A 26,179-nucleotide genomic window follows, 5' to 3' on the forward strand; every position below is an offset into this window, starting at 1 on the left:
ATTTTTTTTATTATTTGGGTTAAATGTGTAAATAGCTCTTCAATAGCTTTCTCTGTATTATCATCCAAATCTTCAACATTTTTTATTTCTCTGTGCTTTATTTTGTTAGTATGTTGAATAGCCTTTTTTTATTTACTAAAACCTTGAATATACCTTGAATTTACTAAAACATCTATTTTGCTATATTCGTTTATTTCCATTTCTATCAGTTTATGATCTGATCCAATATTTTCTTCTGAAATATTCCAATTAATTTTATCTGCTATTTCGTTACTCACAAATGTAATACCAATCGCTGATTCGGTTTGATTTATTTCTGGACATCTTGTAGCTTTTCCATTATTAAGAGAAACCATATCATATTCAAATAATAAGCCCGAAATAAAATTTCCTCTATTTTCTTGCTTATTATATTTATAATCAGAAATAGCATGGTGCGCATTTATGTCACCACCTAAAATAGTTAGTAAATTACTATTTTTCATAAATTCTAATAGGTTTTTCAGTGGTTATTTTATATCATCTTGTGGGATATTTGGGGCGATATATATTGATATAACTAGTGTTGGTGTTCTAATATTTCTTTTATTGCTAAAATTTGAAGATTAACATTTGGTATGAGAATTTCTTCATATATTACTTTTGATTGAATGAGAATTCCAACTCCTCCATAACCTTCTTCTCTTATTTTTTTTTAATTTGAAATTTAATATTTTGTATTTTTCTTTTTCTTTTATCCATATTTCTTGTAAAAGCATCACATGAATATCGTTTTCTTTGACATATTTTTTAATTATTTCTCGTTTAATTTGTGGTCTTAGGCTGTTAGTATTGATTTGAGATATTTTCAAATTTTTGTTGAACTTATCCATTTGAAAAAAAATCAAACAAATAGAATTAAAAAATATGATTAAAATTTATTTTTCGCATCCAAACCCCGGATGTAACAAAAACGCGATGATAACAAACTGAGAAGATTATACATCGATAGATGCGTTTCTGACTCAAAAGGAGTATATCTGAGCGATCACATAACATCTTTTTGTTCGTCCGCACTGCAAGTTTTCCCACTTGTGGGGCGGACAACGCTTGGCCTGCTGATGTGTGGTGGTAGATGCAACTCTATCTGTATCTACCACTTCATAGTAGTAGGCCCGCGAGGAACAAAAATTTGATATGTGATGCTATGTGTTAAAACCCCTGGTTTTTGCTATAAAATGAACCCACCAGAAAACTTCTTCGCTCGAACGCCCATGAATTCTTTGACAAGTATAATTTTTGACAAGCTAGAACACATCACAAAAAACCACATTTTCTGAAAGATCTCGAGCAAGGGTGAAATATTTTCTGTTGAAACTAGTTGAAGTTAGTGATCTTTATTTCGTTATATTTGAGGATTTTCTCAGGATATATTACACTACAATTCGTGAGTAATCATGCAAAATACCACCAATTGATTATTCCTAATTAAATATTTTCCTACTTAGAACTAAGTTTTCGAGCTTAACCATACCACGTTATTTTCGCAAGTCATTTTTGGCCACCTCCATAAAAGCAGTGGAAAAGTAGCGAATCCGGAATACCGGAATAAGTAAGTTGGCTAAAAAAGTGCATAATTTCATTTGTTAATCTTTCATAATTCTTAAAATTAGGAAACTGCTTTTTCCGACAAACACGCACTAAACACAGAACACTTAAAATTGTACAAGGAAACTAAAATTGTAGGTATTAATACACATTTAAAATATTTACGATCACTAATTATATACAATAAAATTTACAGTTTGAGCTGCTGTAATACAAGCTGCTACGAAAAATAGTTTTTCGTTCTACAATTCCGAACATTTCTCAAAAATTTTAACCTCACTTTTTGAGATGGCATCATCGAGCTGTGGGAAGTGCGATCGTTTGGATACGGATGATATGGTAGCTTGCGAATCATGTTCGGCCCGATTCCACTGTGACTGTGTGGAAGAGTCCCCAGGAGCGACCAGCCGAAAATTTAAGTGCGATGTTTGTCTTTCCAAGAAGACACGGAAAACCACAACTAAAAAGCCTACCAAAGTTGGTGATTCGAGTGCTAATCTTCCGCTCACTCAATCACTGGGCGCTATCCGAGAAGTCTGTGGTAATTTAGCCGTGCTTGTGGATCCTGTTTTACCAATTCCTCCAGTGATGAGTGAAAATTATCCTCGAACACCCGATTGTGATCAAGCCACGATCATCTCCCAAGGTCGTCATACTGCTGGCCTAATGGAACTCGATTTTGATCAGGAGCTACAGAAAATGAGGGACGAAATGGAACGTAACGAGAGGAAGTTGGAACAGGAACGGGTACTACGTGAGAAGCAGCTGGAATTCAAGCGTCAGTATGCCGAAAAGTGCCAAAATCAGGAGAAGCAGCTCCAACAAAAACAACTCGAGATGGAGAAATCCATATTAGCGAAGAAATTATCTGATGAAATGGAATTCCAACAACAGCAACGTGCACTCCGGGAAGACTACGAGCGAGCCCGTAGTGAAATGCTGTCGGTCAGCCAAGAAGAAGCTATAGGTGGATACGATCCGATCAAGGAACGAGATGATCTTTCTGGTATCGAGAAAGTAAAAAAGTGGCTTCGGGATGACGAACCGAAACAAATCAACGATGCGGTCAACCCACATACGGGTTATAAATTCGAACGTCCAACATACCCGAAGCCCCTTGCAGAAAAAGTACGGACACGAATTTCATCTGAGGACGAGTCTAGCGCCAGTGAATTTGATGATCACCCCCCGAGAGCTGGTGTCGTAAAATCCATCGTTGATCGCGAGCCGCTGCCAGGGCCGACAAAGGCACAGCTTGCTGCGCGTTCAGCTTTACTTCGAAATTTGCCAACCTTCAGCGGAAAGCCAGAGGAATGGCCGCTTTTTATTAGCTCCTACAAAAATTCAACCGAAGCTTGCGGTTTGTCGAACCAGGAGAATTTAGTGAGACTGCAAGACTGTCTCAAAGGTCCCGCTCTTGAGTCCGTCCGCAGCCGATTGATGCTGCCGTCGTCAGTACCGAAGATTATTGAAATGCTCCGTGAAGTGTACGGCCGGCCGGAGCAGCTTATACACTCACTGCTTAGCAAAGTAAAACGAGCCGCTGCACCGAGGGCTGATCGCCTAGACACTTTCATCCAGTTTGGAATGGTTGTCCAGGAATTATGCGACCATCTAGAAGCAGCTGAGCTCCACGATCACCTGGTGAATCCCACCCTGATCCAAGAGCTAGTCGAGAAGCTGCCAGCAGCCACCAAGAGAGAGTGGGTCCAATTCAAACGCGCCGAAGGGAGGACTACCCTCAGAACGTTCGCCGATTTTACTTCAAAAATCATGTCTGAAGCTAGCGAAGTAACGTTGGTGGTGGACCAGAAGTTTTCTGACTTTCGACTCAGTGAAAAGCCTAGATCAAAAGAAAAAGGTTTCCTTCAGGCGCATTCCAGTGCAGCTGTGGGGAATCCATTCCCGGTACCATCGATTTGTCGTTTCTGCAGAAAGGATAATCACAGAATCCGAAACTGTGATGATTTCCGATCACGTCCCCTGAAGGAAAGAATCAGACTGATGACCCAGTGGAAGCTTTGTGAGCGATGTCTGAATGAGCACGACGGATGGTGCCGATTCAAAATTACGTGCAACGTAGGTTCCTGCCGTCAACATCATCATCCACTAGTACATCGTGATTCCCGAGAACCCCTACCAGCAAGGCAACATTCTGTGCGATCAATGGATGATTCTCCCGCTCAATCTCCCATGCCAATGAACGCCCATCATCACACGAAATTTCCCGTTATTTTCCGAATGGCTCCAGTCACTCTACACAACGGTAACCATTCAATAAAAACGATGGCATACATTGACGAGGGTTCGTCAATCACATTGATCGAAGACAACCTAGCACGAGAGTTAGAATTGAAAGGCATTCCCCAACCGCTGACTTTGCAGTGGACCGCAAACGTAGTTCGGCACGAAGCTCTCTCCGAGTGTGTCTGCGTAGAAATTTCCGGCGATGGAGGTGATCGTTTCCAGCTGAGTGATGCGCATACGGTTAAGAAGATGCACCTACCGCGTCAGCTGATCGACTTTCAACAAATTTCGAACCAGCATCCACACTTGCGTGGTCTGTTTGCTGCTACCCACACTGGGGAAGAGCCACGAATATTAATCGGCTTAAATAATGTTTTCCTGTTTGCGCCGCTCGAATCACGAGTCGGTGATCCGTCGGAGCCGATCGCTGTCCGCTCGCATCTGGGGTGGACAATTTACGGGCCACGAAAGCCACAAGGTTGCTCTGTGTTTGTTGGCTGCCATGACGAGATGCGTGTTACGAATCTAGACCTGCACGATCAGATTCGTACTTATTTCCAAGCCGATGATTCGGGTTTTCTGGTGAAAGAGTTGCCGGAGTCCGACGATTTGAAGCGAGCTCGTTCCATCTTGAACCGCACTACCGTTCGAGTTGATGGACGCTACGAGGTTGGTCTTTTGTGGGCAAAGGACGATATTAAGCTCCCAGACAGTTTTGCTATGGCTTTACAGCGAGAGAAACATTTCGAGCGCCGTTTGAAAAAGAATCCACACATCGAGCAAGTTGTTCGCCAGCAAGTTGAGGCGTACTTATCGAAGCGCTATGCGCATAAAGCTACGCCTGAAGAATTAGATTCTGCAGAACCGGGAAGAATTTGGTACCTCCCGTTAAATTATGTCGAGAACCCGAAAAAGCCGGGTAAAGTGAGGTTGGTGTGGGACGCCGCCGCTCAAGCGCATGGAATATCGCTCAATTCCGTACTTCTACCGGGGCCCGATCTCCTCACATCCCTTCCAGCTGTAATTCAACGATTCCGAGAGCGAAAGGTTGCTTTCGGAGCGGACCTCCGCGAAATGTATCATCAGATACGCGTGCGGGAGCAGGACCGCCAAGCCCAACGGTTTCTCTTCCGAAGTAATCCCAACGTCGAGCCCGAAATTTATATTATGGATGTCTGCACGTTCGGGTCGGCGTGTTCCCCTGCCGTGGCTCAGTTCGTGAAGAAACTGAATGCTACTCAATTTGTCGACAAGTTTCCCGAAGCCGTTGGCGTTATTGACAGGCGTCATTACGTCGACGACTATTATGACTGTACCGATACCGAGGAACAAGCGATCACCCGAGCGCAGCAAGTGCGATACATACACCAGCAAGCAGGCTTCGAATTCCATGGCTGGGTTTCGAACCGCAAGTCTGTTCTTCAAGCTCTCGGTGCCCCTTCGACTCCGGAAGTGGCGTTAAGCGACCCCAAAACCAGTGGCACTCAGCGTGTTTTGGGAATAATTTGGAAACCGGAAGAAGATGTTTTTGTTTTTTCTACCGATGTCCGAACTGATCTACAACCATATTTCTACAACCAAATCAGACCAACGAAACGCATCGCGCTCAGCGGAATCATGAGCCTTTTTGATCCGCTAGGATTCTTGGCGCCATTCACTATTCTCGGGAAGCTCCTACTCCAGGACCTTTGGCGGACCGGGTGTGAATGGGACCAGTTGATTGACGACGATAGCTTCGCAAAATGGCAACAATTTACTTCCTTCATGCCAGCTGTTGGGTCCGTGAAAATCGAACGCTGTTATCTGCAAACTTTTCCCCCGGAAGCATACCGCACTTTAGAATTGCATACGTTTGTGGATGCCTCCGAACAGGCGTATGGGGCAACATCTTTCTTTCGCATTACCGAGGGAAATAGCTACCGATGTTCACTAGTCATGGCGAAAACTAAGGTGAGCCCGCTTAAGCAGTTGTCAATTCCCAGAATGGAACTGTGCGCTGCAGTTCTCGGCTCTGCACTTGCTAACAAAATCGAATTCGAACACGATCTGAAGGTGACGAAGCGAGTGTTCTGGTCCGATTCCCGGACAGTGCTATCTTGGATTCGCTCCGACCAACGTAAATATAAACCGTTCGTTGGATTTCGTATCGGAACAATTTTGCAGAACACAAAAATCGACGAATGGCGATGGGTGCCAACAAAACACAACATCGCTGACATCGTGACGAAACCGAGCGCTAGTCTGTTCTTAGAAACTGATAGTCCCTGGTTTCTAGGCCCAGATTTTTTGCGAAAAGATGAGAGCGAGTGGCCAGAGCAACATTTACCTTCTCCAAACACCACTGAAGAACTTCGTGTTTGCCATCAACATCATACTACGATATCTTCTTTTTCTTTTATTGATGTCACACGAATTTCGAAATGGAATATTCTCCTGCGTACCATATGCTGTGTGTTTCGTTTCGCTTCAAATTGTCGACGTAAAGCCAAAAAAGAACCGATTGAGACAGTTGAAGCCCCAGACTCTACGAAAAGGTTGGTTGTGCGTTTTGTGCCTGGAGTGGTGGTTCCGCTGCAGCAAAGCGAGTATGAGCGCGCCGAGACAGTGTTGTGGAAAATGGCTCAACATCAACACTACTTCGATGAATTAGCAACTCTGAAAAAGAACGAGGGACTGCCAAAAGAAAAGTGGCTAAGTATCGAGAAAACAAGTCCGTTGCATCGTTTATTGCCGTTTCTCGATGACTTGGGTGTACTTCGCGTCGACGGGAGAATTAGAGAAGCCACTTTTATTCCGTTTGAAACCCGTTTCCCCATCATTCTGCCAAGAGAGCATGCCGTCACATATCATATTATCAACTTCTACCATCAGCGATACGGCCATGCTAATAAGGAGACGGTTTTTAACGAAATGCGCCAACGATTCCACATCTCTAAACTTCGTCCAGTAATCGATCGTGTGGGGAAGCAGTGCCAGTGGTGTGCAGTTCGAAAATCCCGACCGAGACCAGCAAGAATGGCCCCACTCCCTGTCGAACGTATCACACCTTATTTGAAGCCGTTTAGCTATGTTGGTGTGGACTATTTTGGGCCGATCGAGGTGACTGTCGGACGTCGATCAGAAAAACGTTGGATTGTGTTATTCACATGTCTCTCTGTACGAGCAATCCATCTCGAAGTGGCCTATCGACTGAACACTGATTCTTGCATCATGGCAATCCGAAGATTCGTCCTGCGCCGTGGGCCTCCTGTTACATTCTTCTCCGATAACGGAACCAATCTGAAGGCCGCCAGTAAGGAACTGCAAGAACAAATAAAACGCATCGACACCGCTTCTGCAAATGTGTTCACAAATGCGAGGACCCGTTGGAGCTTCAATCCGCCATCCGCCCCACACATGGGGGGCATATGGGAGCGCATGGTGCGCTCAACAAAAGCTGCTATGGCCACGCTGACATCCGGAAGCCGAATGACCGACGAGATTCTGCTCACAGTAATAACTGAAGCCGAAGAGATCGTCAATACTCGGCCCTTAGTCTATCTGCCGCAGGATTCGGATGAGCCCGAATCGTTGACCCCGAACCATTTCCTACGAGGTAGCTCTTCGGGCCAACTGGATCTACCTATACCTCCGACTGGGGAGGCTGCCGCCTTGAGAAGCTCGTACCGCCGATCGCAGCTGCTTTCCGATGAACTTTGGAAAAGGTGGCTGAAAGAATACTTGCCGTCTCTCAACGTCCGAAGCAAATGGATTGAATCGAACGAGCCGCTGAAGAAGAATGACTTGGTTTTCGTTACCGATGACCTATGCCGTAACAGTTGGATCCGGGGACATATCGTGGACGTTATTCCAGGAAAGGACAACCAGGTGCGCCAGGTGTTGGTTCGTACATCTTCAGGAGTCTTTCGTCGACCGGTAACAAAACTAGCAGTAATCGAGGTAGGTTCATCTAGTAAATCTGACTCGGAAGCAGGTTCCGGACAAGTTTTACGGGCCGGGGAGTGTTAAAACCCCTGGTTTTTGCTATAAAATGAACCCACCAGAAAACTTCTTCGCTCGAACGCCCATGAATTCTTTGACAAGTATAATTTTTGACAAGCTAGAACACATCACAAAAAACCACATTTTCTGAAAGATCTCGAGCAAGGGTGAAATATTTTCTGTTGAAACTAGTTGAAGTTAGTGATCTTTATTTCGTTATATTTGAGGATTTTCTCAGGATATATTACACTACAATTCGTGAGTAATCATGCAAAATACCACCAATTGATTATTCCTAATTAAATATTTTCCTACTTAGAACTAAGTTTTCGAGCTTAACCATACCACGTTATTTTCGCAAGTCATTTTTGGCCACCTCCATAAAAGCAGTGGAAAAGTAGCGAATCCGGAATACCGGAATAAGTAAGTTGGCTAAAAAAGTGCATAATTTCATTTGTTAATCTTTCATAATTCTTAAAATTAGGAAACTGCTTTTTCCGACAAACACGCACTAAACACAGAACACTTAAAATTGTACAAGGAAACTAAAATTGTAGGTATTAATACACATTTAAAATATTTACGATCACTAATTATATACAATAAAATTTACAGTTTGAGCTGCTGTAATACAAGCTGCTACGAAAAATAGTTTTTCGTTCTACAATTCCGAACACTATGCTTCTAAATAAACTCTACCAGCTCATTTTCAGCATCTTTCATTTCATCTAACCTTCTATCCACCTATAAACAAAAAAAAAAAAATCATAATCCTTAGATGTCCCTACTAAAAAGGACATCATTTTTCACCGCTAGGCCGATAAATAAAATAAATTAAATTACGGTTATTAACCCTTCATAAAATTTCTTTTTAGTTTTGTTTTGTACATGATGAATCGAGAGTATATTGTTTGACTAGTTCATTGACCAATTAATTAATTGTTGTTCCTATTTCTATTTCCATAACATCTGTTTCGATTTCAGAATTGTTCGTTTTTGTATTTTTTATGTTATTTAGTATTTTTGTTGTTGTTTGTTGCATGATTTCTGTTATTATTTTTTCGATTTCTGTTATTCTTTGTGGGTTATTTGTTATCAATTGTTCTTGTGATGTAATTTGATCTCCAATAATCAATCGTTTTTGTATATTTTATTTTATTTTATTTTTATTTTTTGGTGTTTGTTTTGATTATATTGTTTGATTATCTTTTGATAACTAATCGTATTTTCAGTCGGCTCTGTTGGTCTGAAACCTGTTTGTGATCTACTTGGACGTTCCAAACTAGGGAATTCGTCGGTAGATTGCAAAATTGCGAAATTATTTGAATATTCGGGGTATAAATCTTGGGCTTGCAAAAACGTGTTTTTTTTTTCAGAGCCATAGCTTTATTTATGTTTTTCATTCGGTTTTTTCTGAACTGCTTTTAAAATTTGGTTTATGGGAACCTTTATAGTTTCTGCATTTTGGTACATTTTGTTGACAATCGATGTGATTTTCATCAAAAAAAAAAAAAAATACCACAATTTTCACAGGCTTTTTTAGCTTTGCACGCACTTTCTTTATGTCATATTCTCCAACATTTCTTACATATTCTAACAGGGTAAATATAAGTTTCGAGTTTCATATAAACTCCATACAATTGTTCCGTTCGTGGAAGAACACCTATTGTTTCCAATAACATTTTTGGAATTGCGGCTCGATAGTTATTGTTTTTTTTTGGAGTTTTTGTCGAGTTAAGAATTTTTCTGTGTCTTTTGGATTTTTGTAAATAAGTTTGCACCGGTACTGACCAGTTTTTTTTAGTTCTGAAATTAGCTGATTAATTTTTACAGTGTCACTGTTTTCAAGATTTTGTTCATTCTCGCTTTTCTGGAGTTTTGACCTTGTGTTGTATGTGTTATCTTTATCTTGTGAACGTGTTTGTGATATCGATCGTTTGTGATGTTGTGTTTGGGGTGTTGATGTATTTGGTTTAGATTGAGTGTCTTCGTGTTTGTGCGACGAATTTGCGGGTGTCGTTTTTTGGGGCTCTTGGAATCCATAAAATGGCGTCGATTTTATGTCGTCGTCCGAACTTGGTAAATCCGGAACCGGATCAATATTTTCGTCCGGTGGTAGTTTTTTAAAATTGTCGCCTTTTTTTTCTTCGTCGTCAGTCATGTCTTTTAAGTCATAAGTTAAATCTGATAAAAATTTAAGAAGAAACTTACCGAGCTATTTCACTTTATGTTCTAAATTAACACTATGATTTAACTATCTTTTCTCTTTTTTCCTTATTTACAATTTTTTTTTATCACTTATTCTGATTATAAATGAAACTTTTTCTCTTCCCGACTTTTCTGTGGCGCGATTCAAAAGGAGGCGGAATAGCTGCGCTGAGACCAACTGTGAACTTTTCAATATTGGGTGACGAAAATGTAAACAAAGGAAAAAAAAAGTCAGTTTAGAATGGATAGATTTTTCATTCATATGATCATTTAACACGTTCTTCGCCATGGCACCCATATTCGGGTGAAGGGTGTATTTCCTGGGGGACCCTGTCACATCAAAAAGCGAGTGACGCTCTTACTCCCAGTAAGCGCGTCCTCTCAAAAATCGACAGAGCATGCAAAAAATTGAGAGTTGAGTCACCGAACTTAGAATAAAACGGTTTATTTCGGCGACACTCCAAGAACGTAAATATTCTCATTCGGTTTGTCCTGCCGAGATACCTAGAGGCAACGAATTCGAATGCGTACACCCATAGAAGAGGTTGCAAAAATCCAATGCCTATTTAGCAAATCTCTGTGCCGATAATGCGCTGAAATGTGCACTGTGCCGAAGACGGTATGTTTGAAAAACCGTAACTGGCATAAGGACTCGGCTCCCAACCAAAATGATGACCACTACATTCAAGCGAAACAAGAAAAACGTTTTATGGGATTTCCTTCCTATTGGATAATTCATCCCAGAAACAAGAAAATAAAAATTAAAACCACAGCGCTGTAGTGAGAATCGAACTCAAATCACCATTTGTATCGTCTTGCCAGTCTGACATTCTAACCAGTGTACTATTCGAGCTTCATGCAGGACGAGGTATATTTGTCATAGGGTTTCTGTTACCGATCAATCACAAAAAAACGTACAACGGCGGCTTCCCGGCGTTTGGCCTCCTTTCAATGCATTCCTTTGTCTTGCGATGGAAACGGGAAAGGGAACGGGAGTGAAGGAACGGGAAACCCATTGAATGAGAACTGTGCTTTTGCTTACTGCCTGCTATAATAGCTGCTATTACATACACACGCTACATATACACAGCTGCTAAAGCCGGGCAGCTTGGCCGGTGTTGTTTGCCGGTGAATTGAAGGAATGTTTTTGTTGTTGCTTTTGCTACATACACACGCACAGCTTAGCCGTGTTTGCCGGTGGATTGAATTAGAAGCAGTGATGCCAACTGTTTTTCAGAAAAGTCTGGAAGACTTTGAAAAAAATGTCTGGAAAAGTCTGGATGGCTAACTTTACTGGTGACGACCTTTTTTTCCAGATCGCAGTATTGTAGTCAAGGGATCAATACTCATTACTTGAAAATAATCAATTTCTAAGTCAATGTGTCTAAACTTATACCCATTCAGTTGTAAAAAAAACTTCTGTATTCTGCTTCACAGTAAATGCAGTCATGCCGATATGAGCTATTTGATTTCAATAGTTTTTTTTTATTAAAACGTTGAGCTCATAGAAATTTCTGGACAAATCTGGATAATTTATGAAAAGTCTGGACCAGACAACATGAGGTCTGTATTTCTGGATGACACATAAAAATCTGGAAGATTCCAGAAAAATCTTGAAGGTTGGCAACGCTGATTAGAAGGATGTTTTTGTTGTTGCTTTTGCTACATTCACACGCACAGTGCTCGGTTCGCTGGCTGCCTGATGTTGGCCGGTATTTATTTCCATCCTTCTTCGGCTTGTGATGCGATGGGGAGGGACGCGAAAACGTTTTTATTTTGTTTCATTCAGACATACGCAATTCGGTTACGCGGTGGGCGCAAATCGAATCAGTGCCGGTCGCGTTATCTTCTTGTACCAATGATGCTATGAAATTGACTACACGCCATTGGCACAGAGGCTGAATTTTGAGTGTACATGCGAAATCAGTTTGAATCGTACACTCGTACGGTGCAGTCGTAGCCGTCGACTTCTCAGGCAGGCAAACACGCGTCTCGAAGGAAAACATACAAACACGATTCGGATTGTTTTCGTGTGTTTCTTTGGAGGGCGTTTCTTAGATTATTTCGTTGCACTCACTCAAGGCACGCGTATGGTGTGTTCCTCTCTGCCGATTAGATGATGCAAAATCGTAAGAGAGATCGTTACGATCCCTCTGTCGATTTGAGTTACCTCTCTGCCGATTCATGTTTACTGGGAGTTAGCTGCTCTGTTTAGCCACACGTTGCAAATCTGGGAACTTTCTTTCTCGCTCCCAGAATTTCTTTGGGCCCGGCTAGTAAAACTACCAAAATGAGCGTGGCGACGAACGTGTTAACGATAAGTTTCATATATCATCGGTTTTCTCGTATTGCGTATATGGGGATCATGCTTCTAGTTAAAGATAAAATCTTTTATTTGCCTTTTAAAATGCGAAGCGAAATTCATGAAAATTTGAATACTTCAAAAGTAAGTATTTTGCTGTTGAAAAAGTTCAATTAAAAAAGGCATGTACATAGATAGATAAAATGATAGTAAGAGTGCATATCCGAACTATGCGTCCATTAATGTTTTTCTTCTTCGTATTTTTTGCAAAAATTAGGTGTATAAACATCCTTTCAAAACATCTTGTGAGGGCAATAATCATTGGGCGGCATGCATATAACTCGCCAGTAAAAAGTCCCATGGACCTGGAATGACGATTTATTAATTCGGAAGATCGGAGAAGATCTGCTTGGAACCAATCTGACAATGATTTAGGAAATATCAATTACCTCCAAATTTCGCGGTGAACAATTCAGCATCAAGCAGTCAAAAATAATGAAAATTTTATTCAATTCCGAACAACACTTGAGTGTTTTCTTATGATTTGGGTTTGATCGGTACTGCACCGGTCATGAATAGATTGTAACGTTGAATACTACGCACGGTTTTTCACTTCGCTAATAAATAGTTATTAGTCCAATCAAGCGACTGTTCAATAAGTGCATCCGAAATCTAGTGGTAGAGAAAGCAATTGAATTGCTAAGTGTTTGAAACACATCAACGATACACCCCCAAGTGCAAACGAAATCTTCCCCCCGAGCGGGCGATCAGCTGCTGTACCATCAATTGTGCGACTTACCTGGAGTTCCTGCACCCATAGAAGAGGTTGCAAAAATCCAATGCCTATTTAGCAAATCTCTGTGCCGATAATGCGCTGAAATGTGCACTGTGCCGAAGACGGTATGTTTGAAAAACCGTAACTGGCATAAGGACTCGGCTCCCAACCAAAATGATGACCACTACATTCAAGCGAAACAAGAAAAACATTTTATGGGATTTCCTTCCTATTGGATAATTCATCCCAGAAACAAGAAAATAAAAATTAAAACCACAGCGCTGTAGTGAGATTCGAACTCACATCACCAATTGTATCGTCTTGCCAGTCCGACATTCTAACCAGTGTACTATTCGAGCTTCATGCAGGACGAGGTATATTTGTCATAGGCTTTCTGTTACCGATCAATCACAAAAAACGCACAACGGCGGCTTCCCGGCGTTTGGCCTCCTTTCAATGCATTCCTTTGTCTTGCGATGGAAACGGGAAAGGGAACGGGAGTGGAGGAAACGGGAAACCCATTGAATGAGAACTGTGCTTTGCTTACTGCCTGCTATTACATACACACGCTACATATACACAGCTGCTAAAGCCGGGCAGCTTGGCCGGTGTTGTTTGCTGGTAAATTGAAGGAATGTTTTTGTTGTTGCTTTTGCTACATACACACGCACAGCTTAGCCGTGTTTGCCGGTTGATTGAATTAGAAGGAAGTTTTTGTTGTTGCTTTTGCTACATTCACACGCACAGTGCTCGGTTCGCTGGCTGCCTGATGTTGGCCGGTATTTATTTCCATCCTTCTTCGGCTTGTGATGCGATGGGGAGGGACGCGAAAACATTTTTATTTTGTTTCATTCAGACATACGCAATTCGGTTGCGCTGGGAAGTTAATGCCGGTGGGCGCAAATCGAATCAGTGCCGGTCGCGTTATCTTCTTGTACCAACGATGCTATGAAATTGACTACACGCCATTGGCACAGAGGCTGAATTTTGGGTGTGTGTTGGTGGATGCCGTCGACTGGAGACGGAAGGAAATTCCCCGAAATCCGAACCCCCCCCATCGGCCGTGCCCGAACAGGGTTCATGAATTAATTATAATAGTACTTTTCAACTGAGGTCATTGTACGCTTTATTGTGATAATCAAAAAGTCTGCCCTACGGAACTCAATACACAAAAAAAGCTTGCCGACAAGATCGGAAGCTCAGATTGGTACACAGAAATTCAATGTAATTTATATAATATAAATAATATAAAATTTCATAAAACTCTTTTCAAGTTGCTTATTTATGATCACCGCCCAAATTTAAGATAGGCATTTAAAAAAATCAAGAAAAATTCACTTTACTTCTGTTTCAACCGATAAGCAACAACTTTATCGAATCATCCAAGATAAGGTCAAAACCATAACCAAACAGTACAAAATTAGGTGACCTCAAAAGTCGACTGTACCGACATCTCGTTTGAACTTTTTCGGTTTGTTGTTCCGGCCGCAAGTGTGTTTTAATTTTCTTCCCTCTCAAGTTCCCTAAAATAGTCATCCGGTTTCGGTGTCCTAGAAAAATAGCATGAAGAAAAACAGAACGAAAAACTGTATTTTCAATAGATCAGCAGTCAGCCAGACGGGAAGGTAAACAGCTTCCGAACCCTCCACTTCCGGGGACCGTTTGTTGGTTGTTGTGGAATTTCCCCCACATAAATTGGACACGAAATTTGGCACAAGAACAAACATTTCGGCATGTCCCAAGGTCTTGCTGGAGTATTTTCCGATTATTTTTTTTTCTGCAAAGAGGATCTCTCTTTCTAAGCAGACCACAGATGGCACACTATTTTTCACCAGTTCACCGGGAGCTTCTAGGCCTTTCCTGTTTGGAAACGAAAAACCCGGGAAGCGTCTGAAATCGTCCTCAAATTGCTTGTTAATGGTTATTTCCCAGCCTTTTTCGGGTAGCCGGGCAGAAAATAGAATGATAAAAAATGTGTGCCCCACAAAAAAGACAAGATGAAAGAAGAGTTTGGGTGGTGTTTTTTTTTAGTATTTCTATTTAATGTCAGGATCTTCGGATTGCGGAGGTGATGGATGAGTGGGAAGGTCTTTGCTTTTTGTCTCTGTTGTCTCCGAGTCGTCTGGAGATCTGCCATTTGTGTTGCCGGGGTGAAAAGCAAATGTTTTCTTCGGCGAAATGTACCTTGGGCTGCTGCTTCGCAAAAGATGAACTGTGTGTTGTTTCTGTGCGTTTGTAGAAGTGTGCCTGATGGCATCCCGACAAGGATACCGGAGTGGAGATAGAGATGGTAAGCACGGATTCGTTCTGTGTGACGATGATGATCCTTTCTCAGCGTAGTATCCTTCCTTCTGGCTCAAAGGGCATCGCGTAGATTCAGGGCGATAGGTTAGGACTAGAGTGTCGTATCGTATAGCTGCCATGATGACGATGTGTTGAAAGAACGTTGAGAGAATCAATAATTTTCAACCCGAAGGCATCGTTTGGATCTGGCATGTTCTGTATAGTGTTTCTATTTTCAGGTGCTTTGAGCATACATCAGCACTATGAACGGAGAGCGAAAAAAAAGTATCCAGAAATCCCCCCGAAGCTAGCTGGCCTATGTGGGAGGTCAAACGTATAACGAACGGCCTGACAAGGTGGACTAGGTTTATGGGCTTTGGGCCTTGTTTATTTAGAACCAACCGTAGGTATTCCAACAAAGTTCCCAGAAACACATATGTGCTATCCCACCCGATGACCGACCCGGATGTTGAACACCAACCTGAACCATTTTTTCTTGCCTTTCTTTTCTTGCGTAGCAAATTTCTTTCCCGAACGGTTCCTGCTTGCTTAAAATGCTAATTAAAAATGAATGACTGACCATTATTTAAAGTTACTTCCTCAACATGCAAACAGTTGGAAGTTTGAAGCCGGTTTAAAAAGTTTATTGAATATTCGTGTTTTCTCGTAGCTTAGATTTCAAATGGTTATTGCATTGCTGGGGGATATTTTCTTTAATGAATCATTACAGAGGAAATGAAAAATACAAAAAAAGAAAACTTTTTTTTAGCTCCAAACAAGGCCGGAACAAATAACAAATTCTTCTCTTGTCACCCTCCGCCCTTTTCGACAAAAATCCTGAAGGGCAGAGTAAATGAAATTCAGGGTATTTCATTGAAAAATTTGATGAACCTTTCCAAAATTCAAACTCGTGTTAGAGCGAAAGTCAAACAGAAGATGCTTGCGAGCTTCTGTCCAATTTGATCCAATTTATTGGAGCTAGGAATAAAATCTCGCTTACAGAGGTTTTTGACTTTCATTTCGGCTTCCGAGAAGTGATGCCACATAAAAATCGGTTTCGGTATAAAAAATTCCAAAATTATTCCAAAAATAATCAAAAGAATTTTATAGAAAAAAAAGTGAGAGGACGAATGACCCTGCGTAATTAAATTCCTCTTTAAATAAATAACATTTCATTTGCTCTATTTAATGCTGAGAAAAAGGATTTGCAGAATATAAATCTAATTTGATAAGAAATAGTAGTAGGTAGTATTCGGCAACACTGAAGATAAATAGAGAGTGTCCACGAATGAAATTGCCACACTATGAAATTTTTCCAATTTTTTAACCGTTGGGTGGAATGTACTGAAAATTTGGGTGGATTTAGTTCATAGGGAATTGTTTACATCCTGCAAGTTTTAAAGTCCTATGATCAAAACTTGCGGAAATGGAGTCGCAAGAACAGCACGTGCATGATAAAATCATGCGCATTCATCACGAGAACGAGGATCTTTCGCATCGTTCCATCGCTAAAACGGTGGAAATCGCGAATTCCACGTTGTCGCGAGTGATTAAGCGATTCGAGGAACGATTGAACACCGATCGGAAGCCCAGAAGTAAAGGAAAAAGTATTCCGTACAACACAAAAAATCACAACCGCGTAGTTTGGGCCTTCAACCGAAACCCGAAAGCCTCCATTCGGGATGTAGCTAAGAAACTGCATCTAAGCCGAAGTTCTGTCCAGAAGGTCAAAACTAAAGTCCGCCAAAACCCGTGCCAGGAAGTTGTACCTCAACATGCTGACGAAAGTTGAATGCTGCATCATGGACGACGAAATATATGTGAAGGCCGACTTCAAACAGATCCCCGAAAACCTGTTTTTCACGGCCAAGGATGAGTTCAGCGTTCCGGAGCATGTCCGCACTCAGAAGATGCACAAATGCGAATAAATTCCTGGTTCGGCAAGCCATCTGCACGTGCGGGAAGCAGAATGCACCTTTCGTGACCCAGAACACGATGAAGGTCTGAAGGCCCACAAGCCCCAACAATCTTCTGGCCGGATTTGGCCTCATGCCACTACTCCAAGGACTTGCTGAAGTGGTATGCGAACAATAAGGTCAATTTCTTGCCGAAAATGTTCAACCCACCCAACACTTCGGAGTTCCACCCCATCGAGAAGTACTTGGCGATTTTGAAGCAGCACCTTCTTAAACGACCTAAGATAGTGAAGACAATCGTGCAGAATCTTATGGCCGGAGTTAAGGCCGAGGTGTGGGCATTTGCGTAGGGACTGTAAATAAAATACGAGAAAATGCTAAAATTAAGTTTGATAGTTATTTTTCAATCCATGAATATTTGATGGCAATCGGATGAAAACTCGAATTTTTTTAATCAATTTTGCGTGTGGCAATTTCATCGTGGACACCTTTTAAAATAAAAACAAATTTCAATGGCAACGTTTGTTACTTTGGCAACACTAGGCAAAACAAAGTCAGTCGTTAATCTATTCTTGTGAGTGGCAGAGGTTCCAGGTCGTTCTGTCAAAAATCAGGACACGTGAAGTAATCAGGACTTTTCAGGACACCACCAAGGAATATTTAAAGGAGGTAGTGCCGAGGCAGCCTTGCTTTAGTATTAGTACCGTCTGTGACGTCACTGTTGCCAATTATCTGTGAATTTATATGGAAATTTATCCTTTTTTGTTAGCAATTAAAAAAAATTTGAAGATTTTTTCAACTTTGAAGGCACACAATTCTAGAAATATTATTGTTCTTCAAGACTGATACTAAAAACGTTGAATGTAGTAGTTGTTTTGCTTTAATTCAGACGATTGAAGTTGCTGAGGTATCTAACTCAAATTGACAAAACTTGATAATTAGTTCAAAATTTTGCTTATAAATGTTGAAATCAGTTATGTTTGAATCGTTGATAAAATAAAATAACCGAAAATAGTATTTTTCGAATCCGAACCCAATCTTTTATTGGAATTTAGTAAACCAAAGTTACAATGGTTTTATTGGGGTTAATTGCTCTAAACTAGAAATTCATATGGTACACCATGTTAGATTCAAATCATGACGATGAGGTGCACTGCCATAAGCTACCAATCAGACCTTTTGAAAGGGGAAAATTATCATTTTTGCTCGTTTCACATAGAGCATGACTGTGCATTGAATAACAAATTCAAGAATAATACACACCGCAGTCTATTAAACACAAAGAAATCTCATAGCACAATCAACTAGTGGCCTTACAACCTAATACGAATCAAATTGAATTTTAATTTAGATCGTTAATGTGTTTAATTTTGAAATTTGAGTTTTACCAGTATAAACCTTCGACAGCTTGGCAACAGTGACGTCACGAAAAAAATCCAATATGGCTCTCGGCACTACCTTCTTTCAATATTCCTTGGAACACCACCAAATTGGTGAAAATAAAATGAAACGAGAATAATCTTGGCTGGCCTGCAGTTAATATCGAAAAACATCATTTAATGTCATTTGAATCAAAGATTATCATTGGTTAAACTGGTTTTTTTTGCAATTTCTTTATTTGACACGGCTCATACCTTGAGGTTTAACTGGTTAAACTATTTTATTTTATCTGTTTGATGTTCTTAAAAAAATTAGATACAATTTGGATATTAAAAAAAAAAGAACAAATCAGGACATTTTAAAAGCCATTTTTCAAAAATCAGGGCAACTCAAGCGTTTTTGAAAAATTAGGACGGCCTCTCGTAAGTCAGGACAAATCTTGAAAAATCAGAACACCTGACATCCCTGGTCAGTGGCAGACGTGGCTGAGTGAATCCCTGAACTGGGGCAGGAAGACTGAATAAAAAAAGAAAAAAAATCTTTCAAACGTCAAATTTCTCTCATTAATCTACCGACCAGTGCGAAGGTTCAAAATCTTACTTTCATATTTAGTGAATTTCAATAAAACTTTTTGGATGCTGAAAAGCACTTGTTTTGCATGAATCAATGATTTAATTAGGTTTTTTTTTTGCTCAGGCGAATTCTGCAGATCAGGCGCATTGAGTTGCTCAAATTTCGTTGAAGTTCTTGAAGCTGATAAATGAAAATTGTTTGATAAATGGTTGTTCTAAAAATAGCTTAAATAACAGATTTAGATTCAGGGTAGTTCCCATTGATCGAACCAAATTTTTATATAGTTTAAAGTTTACGATTACAAATCTTTTCAACAATTGTTGGTTTTTGCCGAACAGTAAAAAAAACGATACAGAAAACGATACAGCGAATTTCAGTCTTCCTCCACCAGTCCCTGAATTGAGATTCATAGGTCGATTCACGATGACGTATGTTCCCTTTTGTGGTGACAGTTCGCACGTCCTGTTTACAAAATTTGCTGCACGGTCAAGAAATTTAGCTCAAAACCCAGTTTGAGGATAGCAAAAAAACCAACTACCATTTTGTGAACTAAATTTATCGCCTTTTTTTTGGTTTCTAAAAGGTTATCTCTCTGGGAATGAACAGAAAGTTGATAATTCTTAAAATTTCGAAAAGGAGGTTTGTTTATCAAAATGTTTCAACATGTTTTTAAAACCATTTTTTCAACTTATTTATTCTGGCCCCACCGACTTTGCATTGAATATTCTGGGGAAGCGCTTCTACTTGAAACAAAAATCCCATCAAATGTCCAAATGTGGAAGCTTCTTGAAAATTTAAATGTGCCGAATCGATTGTCCGGAAGTTTCTTGTGTTTTTTTTACCGGAAGCTGTAAACAAATGCACAGACATGTATACGATAACACTATTCAGGGACATTATTTAGAAACCAATATGGGAAAAATTCATCGGTAAACCTACTGAAAGAAAAGGCTGAACTATTCTAAATTTCCACAATATGATTTTTTTGAGAAATAAAAATAACGTCGAATAGTTTAACTTGTAAGTTTAAATCCACTTATTCCTATATTTCTGTTTTCAGCTGGATTAATAAACAAAATCTTGGATTTTTCATTATTTGATAAATAAAACATCTTATTTCTTAGTTCCTTTTTACATTCTTTTATCCCAAACTTGAGCTGAAAACTATTGCTAAAAACGTGTGAATGAGGATCCAAATGTTTGCTTTGATTCCTCAGCGTGTAGAATTGGAAAATAAGGAATCAAAACAGGAATCACGAAGTGTCAAAAACAGTGAGGCCAGGCAGCGCGTAAATCGACCTATTAGAACCGTAAAATAATAACAATGGCGTGATTGGTAGAATAAGGACAGAGAGCGCAGATTGTCAAGGCTGCTGCTACAAGAAAAAAATTGTTCCTGATTCGGCCCCTGAAAAAAGACGGATTGGTTTATAAAGCGCAGATTTTTAAGGCTGCGGCTGATTGTTTGTTTCAATTTGGTCTTTCGGTGGAAGCAGACGGAATTTGCTTAGGCAGCACTATTTTTTAAGGTTGCTGCTGCTGATTGTTTGCTTTGATTTGGCCATGCGCTGGAAAAAAAGAAGGAATTGGCATAGGAAGTAGAGAATTTCAGGCAGATTCTGCTGATTGTTTACTTTGATTTGGCCTTCCGGTAGAAAAAGACGGAATTGGCCGAGGAAGCGCAGATTTTGAAGGTTGCTTCGGCTGATTTTTTATTTTGATTTGGCATTCCGGTGGAAAAGACGGAATTGGCTGAGGAAGCGCAGATTTTGAAGGCTGCTTCTGCTGATTTTTTTCATGTTGATTTGGCCTGCAGATCCTAAAGGCTGCTTGTGCTGATTGTTTGCATTGATTTGGTCTTCCGGTGGAATAAAAACGGAATTGGCTATGGAAGTGCAGATATGTAAGGCTGATGTTACTGATTGTTTGTTTTGCTTTGGCGTTCTGGTTGGGAAGGCTGTTTCTAAGAATACTATCGAATTATTCCGGCTCTCCTAAACAGAGACTCAGTGACAAGAAAAACGCACTTTGGAACAGCTGTTGTTAAGAAAGTTTTCGGATTGTTCCGGCTCTGGTGAACAAAACAGAGCAACGGGAAAAGCACAGATTGGGAAGGCTTTTGTGAAGAATATTCTCGGATGGGATGAAGAATATGCAGAAAACATATAAAATTTTAAAGATGGAAAAGCTTTTGGTAAAAATGGAATGCAGAATTGAGATGAGAGATACTTGAACAACCAACTTATCTTAAAATACATATGGGTCATTCCATATCAAGTGACCATGAAAATGCAACGACCCTCTTCGATTTCGCTCACAATCAGTAGGATGACTTATTATAACGTATATAAGAAAAATACAAAGTTTTGGGGGAATCGGACCACCCTCCCCGAATGGCAGCCCATCTTTTTTGAAAATTTGGCCATTTTTGCAAAAAACAACTGTTTTTGTTTTTAAATTTCTCAGAAACAGTAGAAGCCACAGACAAGATAAGACCATCCCTATAAAGAATATATTAGAAGCTATCAAATGAGATGATAAAAAATTTCAGTAGTGTTGCCAAACTAGATAATTTTGCATTTAAAACTTTAATTGCGATTATCTCAAAATGCCTTCACTTTTTTTATTTGATGGCACCAATGTATTCAGCGTGAAATTTTACATAAGAATCACACATAACAATATGAGCCGTTTCGGATATATCAAGCTTTTAAGATGGGAATTTCGTGAAATTTCACCGTTACGCCACTACGTCTTTTAAATACGCATCCGAAAAGCAGGCTAGCATCCAATGAGGTACACTTATACTAAGGTGGCGCAGCAAAAAAAACGCACACTATTGCACGAGAGAAAAAATAAACATAAACAAAGCCTGCGTCGCGTCGCGACGCATCGTTGTTGGGGAGCTTAATTTATCCATCGCGAAAATTATCGGTAGTGAAGGCAGTTTTGTCAAGGGAACATTGTTTACCAAGAAAAAACTTAACTACTACCTTTGCAACGTTTATTTCTCATCACCTCTCTTTCCACCACATTGGCTGGCATCAGCAATTATAGTATGTGAAACGTCAAGCTACTATCCGGTTGACAAAAGCTTTAATTGTGGAATCCCGGTCTCGCATCGCCCTCTTCTGATTCCAAGAATTTTCGAAGCTAAATATAGACACGTCGATGCTGATAAAATGTACTTTACCGATGGATCTCTTATAGAGGAAACAACAGGATTTGGAGTGTTCAACGAAATATCTAGCGCCTCTCACAGTCTTCAGCCACCATGTTCTGTATATGTAGCGGAGTTAGCAGCTATTCACTGGGCTTTGGACAGTATCGTATCACGGCCAGATGGACACTACTATATTGTAACGGATAGTCTGAGCTCTGTTGAAGCAATCCATTCGATAAAACCGGGAAAGCACTCGCCGTACTTCCTCGAGAAGATACGAAATAATTTGAGTGCTTTATCAAAACGTCGCTTTACCATCACCTTTGTTTGGGTTCCCTCTCATTGCTCGATAGTGGGCAATGAGAAGGCAGACTCTCTGGCAAAGGTGGGAGCGATGGAAGGCGACACGTATCAACGTGAAATCGTCTTCAGCGAATTTTACTATTTGGCTCGAAGAAACTCTCTTGTCAACTGGCAGCGCAAATGGGACGAGGATGAGCAGGGTCGGTGGTTCCACTCGATTATCCCAAAGGTAAGCCTTAAACCATGGTTTAATAGATTGAACTTGAGTCGGGATTTTATTCGTATATTTTCCCGTCTCATGTCCAATCATTGTTCCTTAGACGCGGTACTCTATCGTTTTGATATTGCTGGCAGCAATCTATGTGGTTGTGGCCAAGGTTACCATGACATCGAGCATATTGTTTGGTCGTGCGAGGTCCATCTTGTCGCCGGAACGAATTTTATAGACTCCCTTAGGGCCCGAGGAAAACCACCCTATGTTCCAGTGAGAGATGTGCTGGCTGTGATAGACTTGGACTACATGTTCGAAATATATCTTTTCCTAAAAGCTATTGATCTTCGTCTATAATTCTTTTTATTTTCACATTTCCCTATCTATCTTCTATTTTTTCTTCAAAAAGTGAACTAGATATAAGCACACAATTGTAATCAAACAAAACGAGTTTGGCTCCTTAAAGCCTAAAGGTATGAGCCGTTTCAAATAACGAAATTATAAAAAAAAGCTTTAATTCGCAGTTTGTTTGGATAATAAAATGGTGTGTTCGATAGGTTTGATGTTAAAAAAGGAAATATTCAGCTGATATATGGCCGATATATTGCAGCCAAACAAAAAGCTCCTTTGAATAGCCACACCAGTGCTCGCAAAAAGAATTTAATCACAATTACCACACGTTATCATGACAGGTTTCATGAATACGCCGAGAAAGTTGTTGAAGGTCAGAAGATATGTATCCAATAATGCGATACTGCAGTAAGAGCGAAGCCCGGTGTGATTGGTCATACAATCGATAATCGCAAACTCCACCTGAGCTGGGTAAGAAAAATTAAACTTAAGTTACTTTTTTTTCTCTTAAGCTTTGTTGTTATTTAATTAAGCTATCCAAGATGATGATGAACATCCTATCAATCGCGATAATTACGATCAAAAACGAGCCCTTCTCAACACGACATTAAAAATTCTTGGTCAGTCACCTGTGAGTAGAAAGAGGGTTAGACGGTCAAATAAGTACAAAAACGAAAAAATGCTCAGGACATCGGAAGCATTGAAAGGTTGCTTTGCAGAAGTAGCTGATCATCAAAATGAAAATTTTGAAAGCTTCGGAGAGGAAATAACTGAGCAGCTTAAAGAAAAGTTTAAGGGGTGTACAAAAACGAGCTACAAAATTCGTATTTTGTCAGTACTTTCAAAATCGTGGAGCCTCCAGAAAATTCAAAGTGATCTTTAAATCTTTAATACATTGATTTGTTATTTATTGACATGACTGTTCAGAGCGCTTAGTAAGAAATATGAAGAAATGCGTTGGAGAGAATGGTATACTAAGCTCACCCAATCCCAAAAAAGGACATCGTCTTTCCGAAGATATAGTACACAAAGTGAAAGCGTTTTATCTTGAAGGAGATGTGAGCAAATAACTGGCAGAAAAAAGATTTCTAAAGTGTCCGAGAAGGGAGTTCTCGTATACTTAAGCAAAAGTGTTTAGTACAACTTGCAGGTTGTTAATTCAAAATCATTATAATTGGTATAATTTAAAAAAAAAAACATTATAATTTTGATTTAAGGTTTTTCAAGGAAAAGTTTCCCGAGATTCCTGTAGGCTTTTCAAAGTTTGCGGAACTCCGACCACCTGAATGTGTGCTAGCAGGAGCTGCTGGAACACACACATTATGTGTTTGCGCGATTCATCAAAATTTCAAATTTAAATTTTTGGGCGCAAAACTTAACCAGACTGACGCAAAAGAGAAAGGCGTTAAAACTAGAGATGTACCGAATATTCGGCGCCGAATACCGCCAGAAAACCGTTAAGCCGAATATTCGGCTCACCGAATAGTTGAGCTAAGTATTCGGCCGAATAGGCCGAATATTTATTATTTAAAATTTATTTAAAAACAGACTTCTCAAATTTTTCAACTGATGTTGGAAAATTTATTTAATATGCAAAGGTAATGTTGAAAAAGCTTCAAAATCTTAAAAAACTTATAATTTCTGTTAAACATTTCAGATGTATCCGTGTATTTTTCACTGGAGATAGCCATATACTTTGATTATCGTTTATTCCAAATTTTCCTGATATACACTGCCGGCCAAAAGTTTGGGATCACCCGCTAAAAAACATGCAAATTTTGATCGTTCATATCTCAGCCGTCTTAGGACATATTGCGAATCTTCTGATCTCATTTGAAAGATAATGAGCAATAGCTATTTCGGAGGTATTTTGCCCATAAATAATGATTTAGTTTTGCACCTAAAACTTAACCTAAAGTTAGAACATTTTCAAAAAATCGCACTCAATATTCAAAGCCAATCATCTCGCGAAAGGGTGAACCAAATTTCAAAATTGAAGTTGCATTAGAATCCTTATTCTATACTTCTCAAAACACAATCAAAAAATTTTGCGCAAAAATTTAAGAATGTACTTTTAATTTATAAAGTAGACACTTAAGTTATCGTCCAAAAGTTTGGGATCACCCCTCAGTATGGTGTATCGGCCAAAAACATGTAAATTTATCTCATTCATATCTTTCTCATCTAACATCGTATTGCAGATCTGAAGGGTGCATTTGAAAGCTTAGGAATTGTTGTTTTTTCATAAATTCATAAAAAATTTATATTTTAAAGTGATAACCGTAAAAAATTACCTGAAATTAATTGTTTTTTGGAAAATCACACTTATGTTTGTGAATTTTTTATGGTTATGGATTTAAAATATAATTTTTTAATGAAAATATGAAAAACAACAATTCCTAAGCTTTCAAATGCACCCTCCAGATCTGCAATACGATGTTAGATGAGAAAGATATGAATGAAATAAATTTGCACGTTTTTAAAAGAATGATCCCAAACTTTTGGCCGATACACCATACAAGGGGTGATCCCAAACTTTTGGACGATAACTTAAGTGTCTATTTTATTAATCAATAGTACATTCTTAAATTTTTGCGCAAAATTTTTTGATTGTGTTTTGAGAAGTATAGAATAAGGATTCTAATGCAACTTCAATTTTGAAATTTGGTTCACCCTATCGCGAGATGATTGGCTTTGAATATTGAGTGCGATTTTTTGAAAATGTTCTAACTTTAGGTTAAGTTTTAGGTGCAAAACTAAAACATTATTTATGGGCAAAATATCTCCGAAATAGCTATTGCTCATTATCTTTCAAATGAGATCAGAAGATTCGCAATATGTCCTAAGACGGCTGAGATATGAACGATCAAAATTTGCATGTTTTTTAGCGGGTGATCCC

The 26,179-nt window shown here is 39.7% G+C and overlaps 3 protein-coding genes across 3 annotated transcripts in view; 2 read left to right on the plus strand and 1 right to left on the minus strand.

The window, feature by feature from the left end:
• LOC129739041 (irregular chiasm C-roughest protein-like) overlaps positions 1-26,179 on the minus strand; it is a 557,100-nt gene that overhangs the window by 102,612 nt on the left and 428,309 nt on the right. The window lies entirely within an intron of this gene.
• On the plus strand, positions 1,876-6,050 carry LOC129737592 (uncharacterized). Its single transcript, XM_055728754.1, has 2 exons — positions 1,876-5,950; positions 5,998-6,050. The coding sequence occupies exons 1-2, from the start codon at positions 1,876-1,878 to the stop codon at positions 6,048-6,050; spliced, it is 4,128 nt and encodes a 1,375-aa protein (XP_055584729.1).
• LOC129739042 (uncharacterized) lies at positions 6,653-8,351 on the plus strand. The gene is made up of 2 exons (XM_055730417.1): positions 6,653-8,073; positions 8,135-8,351. Exon 1 carries the CDS (start codon positions 6,745-6,747, stop codon positions 7,840-7,842), a length of 1,098 nt encoding a protein of 365 aa, XP_055586392.1. The 5' UTR covers positions 6,653-6,744; the 3' UTR covers positions 7,843-8,073; positions 8,135-8,351.

The sequence above is a fragment of the Uranotaenia lowii genome, chromosome 1, assembly GCF_029784155.1.
Source record: "Uranotaenia lowii strain MFRU-FL chromosome 1, ASM2978415v1, whole genome shotgun sequence".
Taxonomy (NCBI): Eukaryota; Metazoa; Arthropoda; class Insecta; order Diptera; family Culicidae; genus Uranotaenia; species Uranotaenia lowii.

Excerpts from the sequence above, each read along its gene's own strand:
- LOC129739042 (XM_055730417.1), top strand. The coding sequence starts at position 6,745 with ATGCGCCAACGATTCCACATCTCTAAACTTCGTCCAGTAATCGATCGT.
- LOC129737592 (XM_055728754.1), top strand. The coding sequence starts at position 1,876 with ATGGCATCATCGAGCTGTGGGAAGTGCGATCGTTTGGATACGGATGAT. Across the intron at positions 5,951-5,997 it reads TTGGATTCGCTCCGACCAAC|AACACAAAAATCGACGAATG; the intron begins GTAAATATAAAC and ends ACAATTTTGCAG.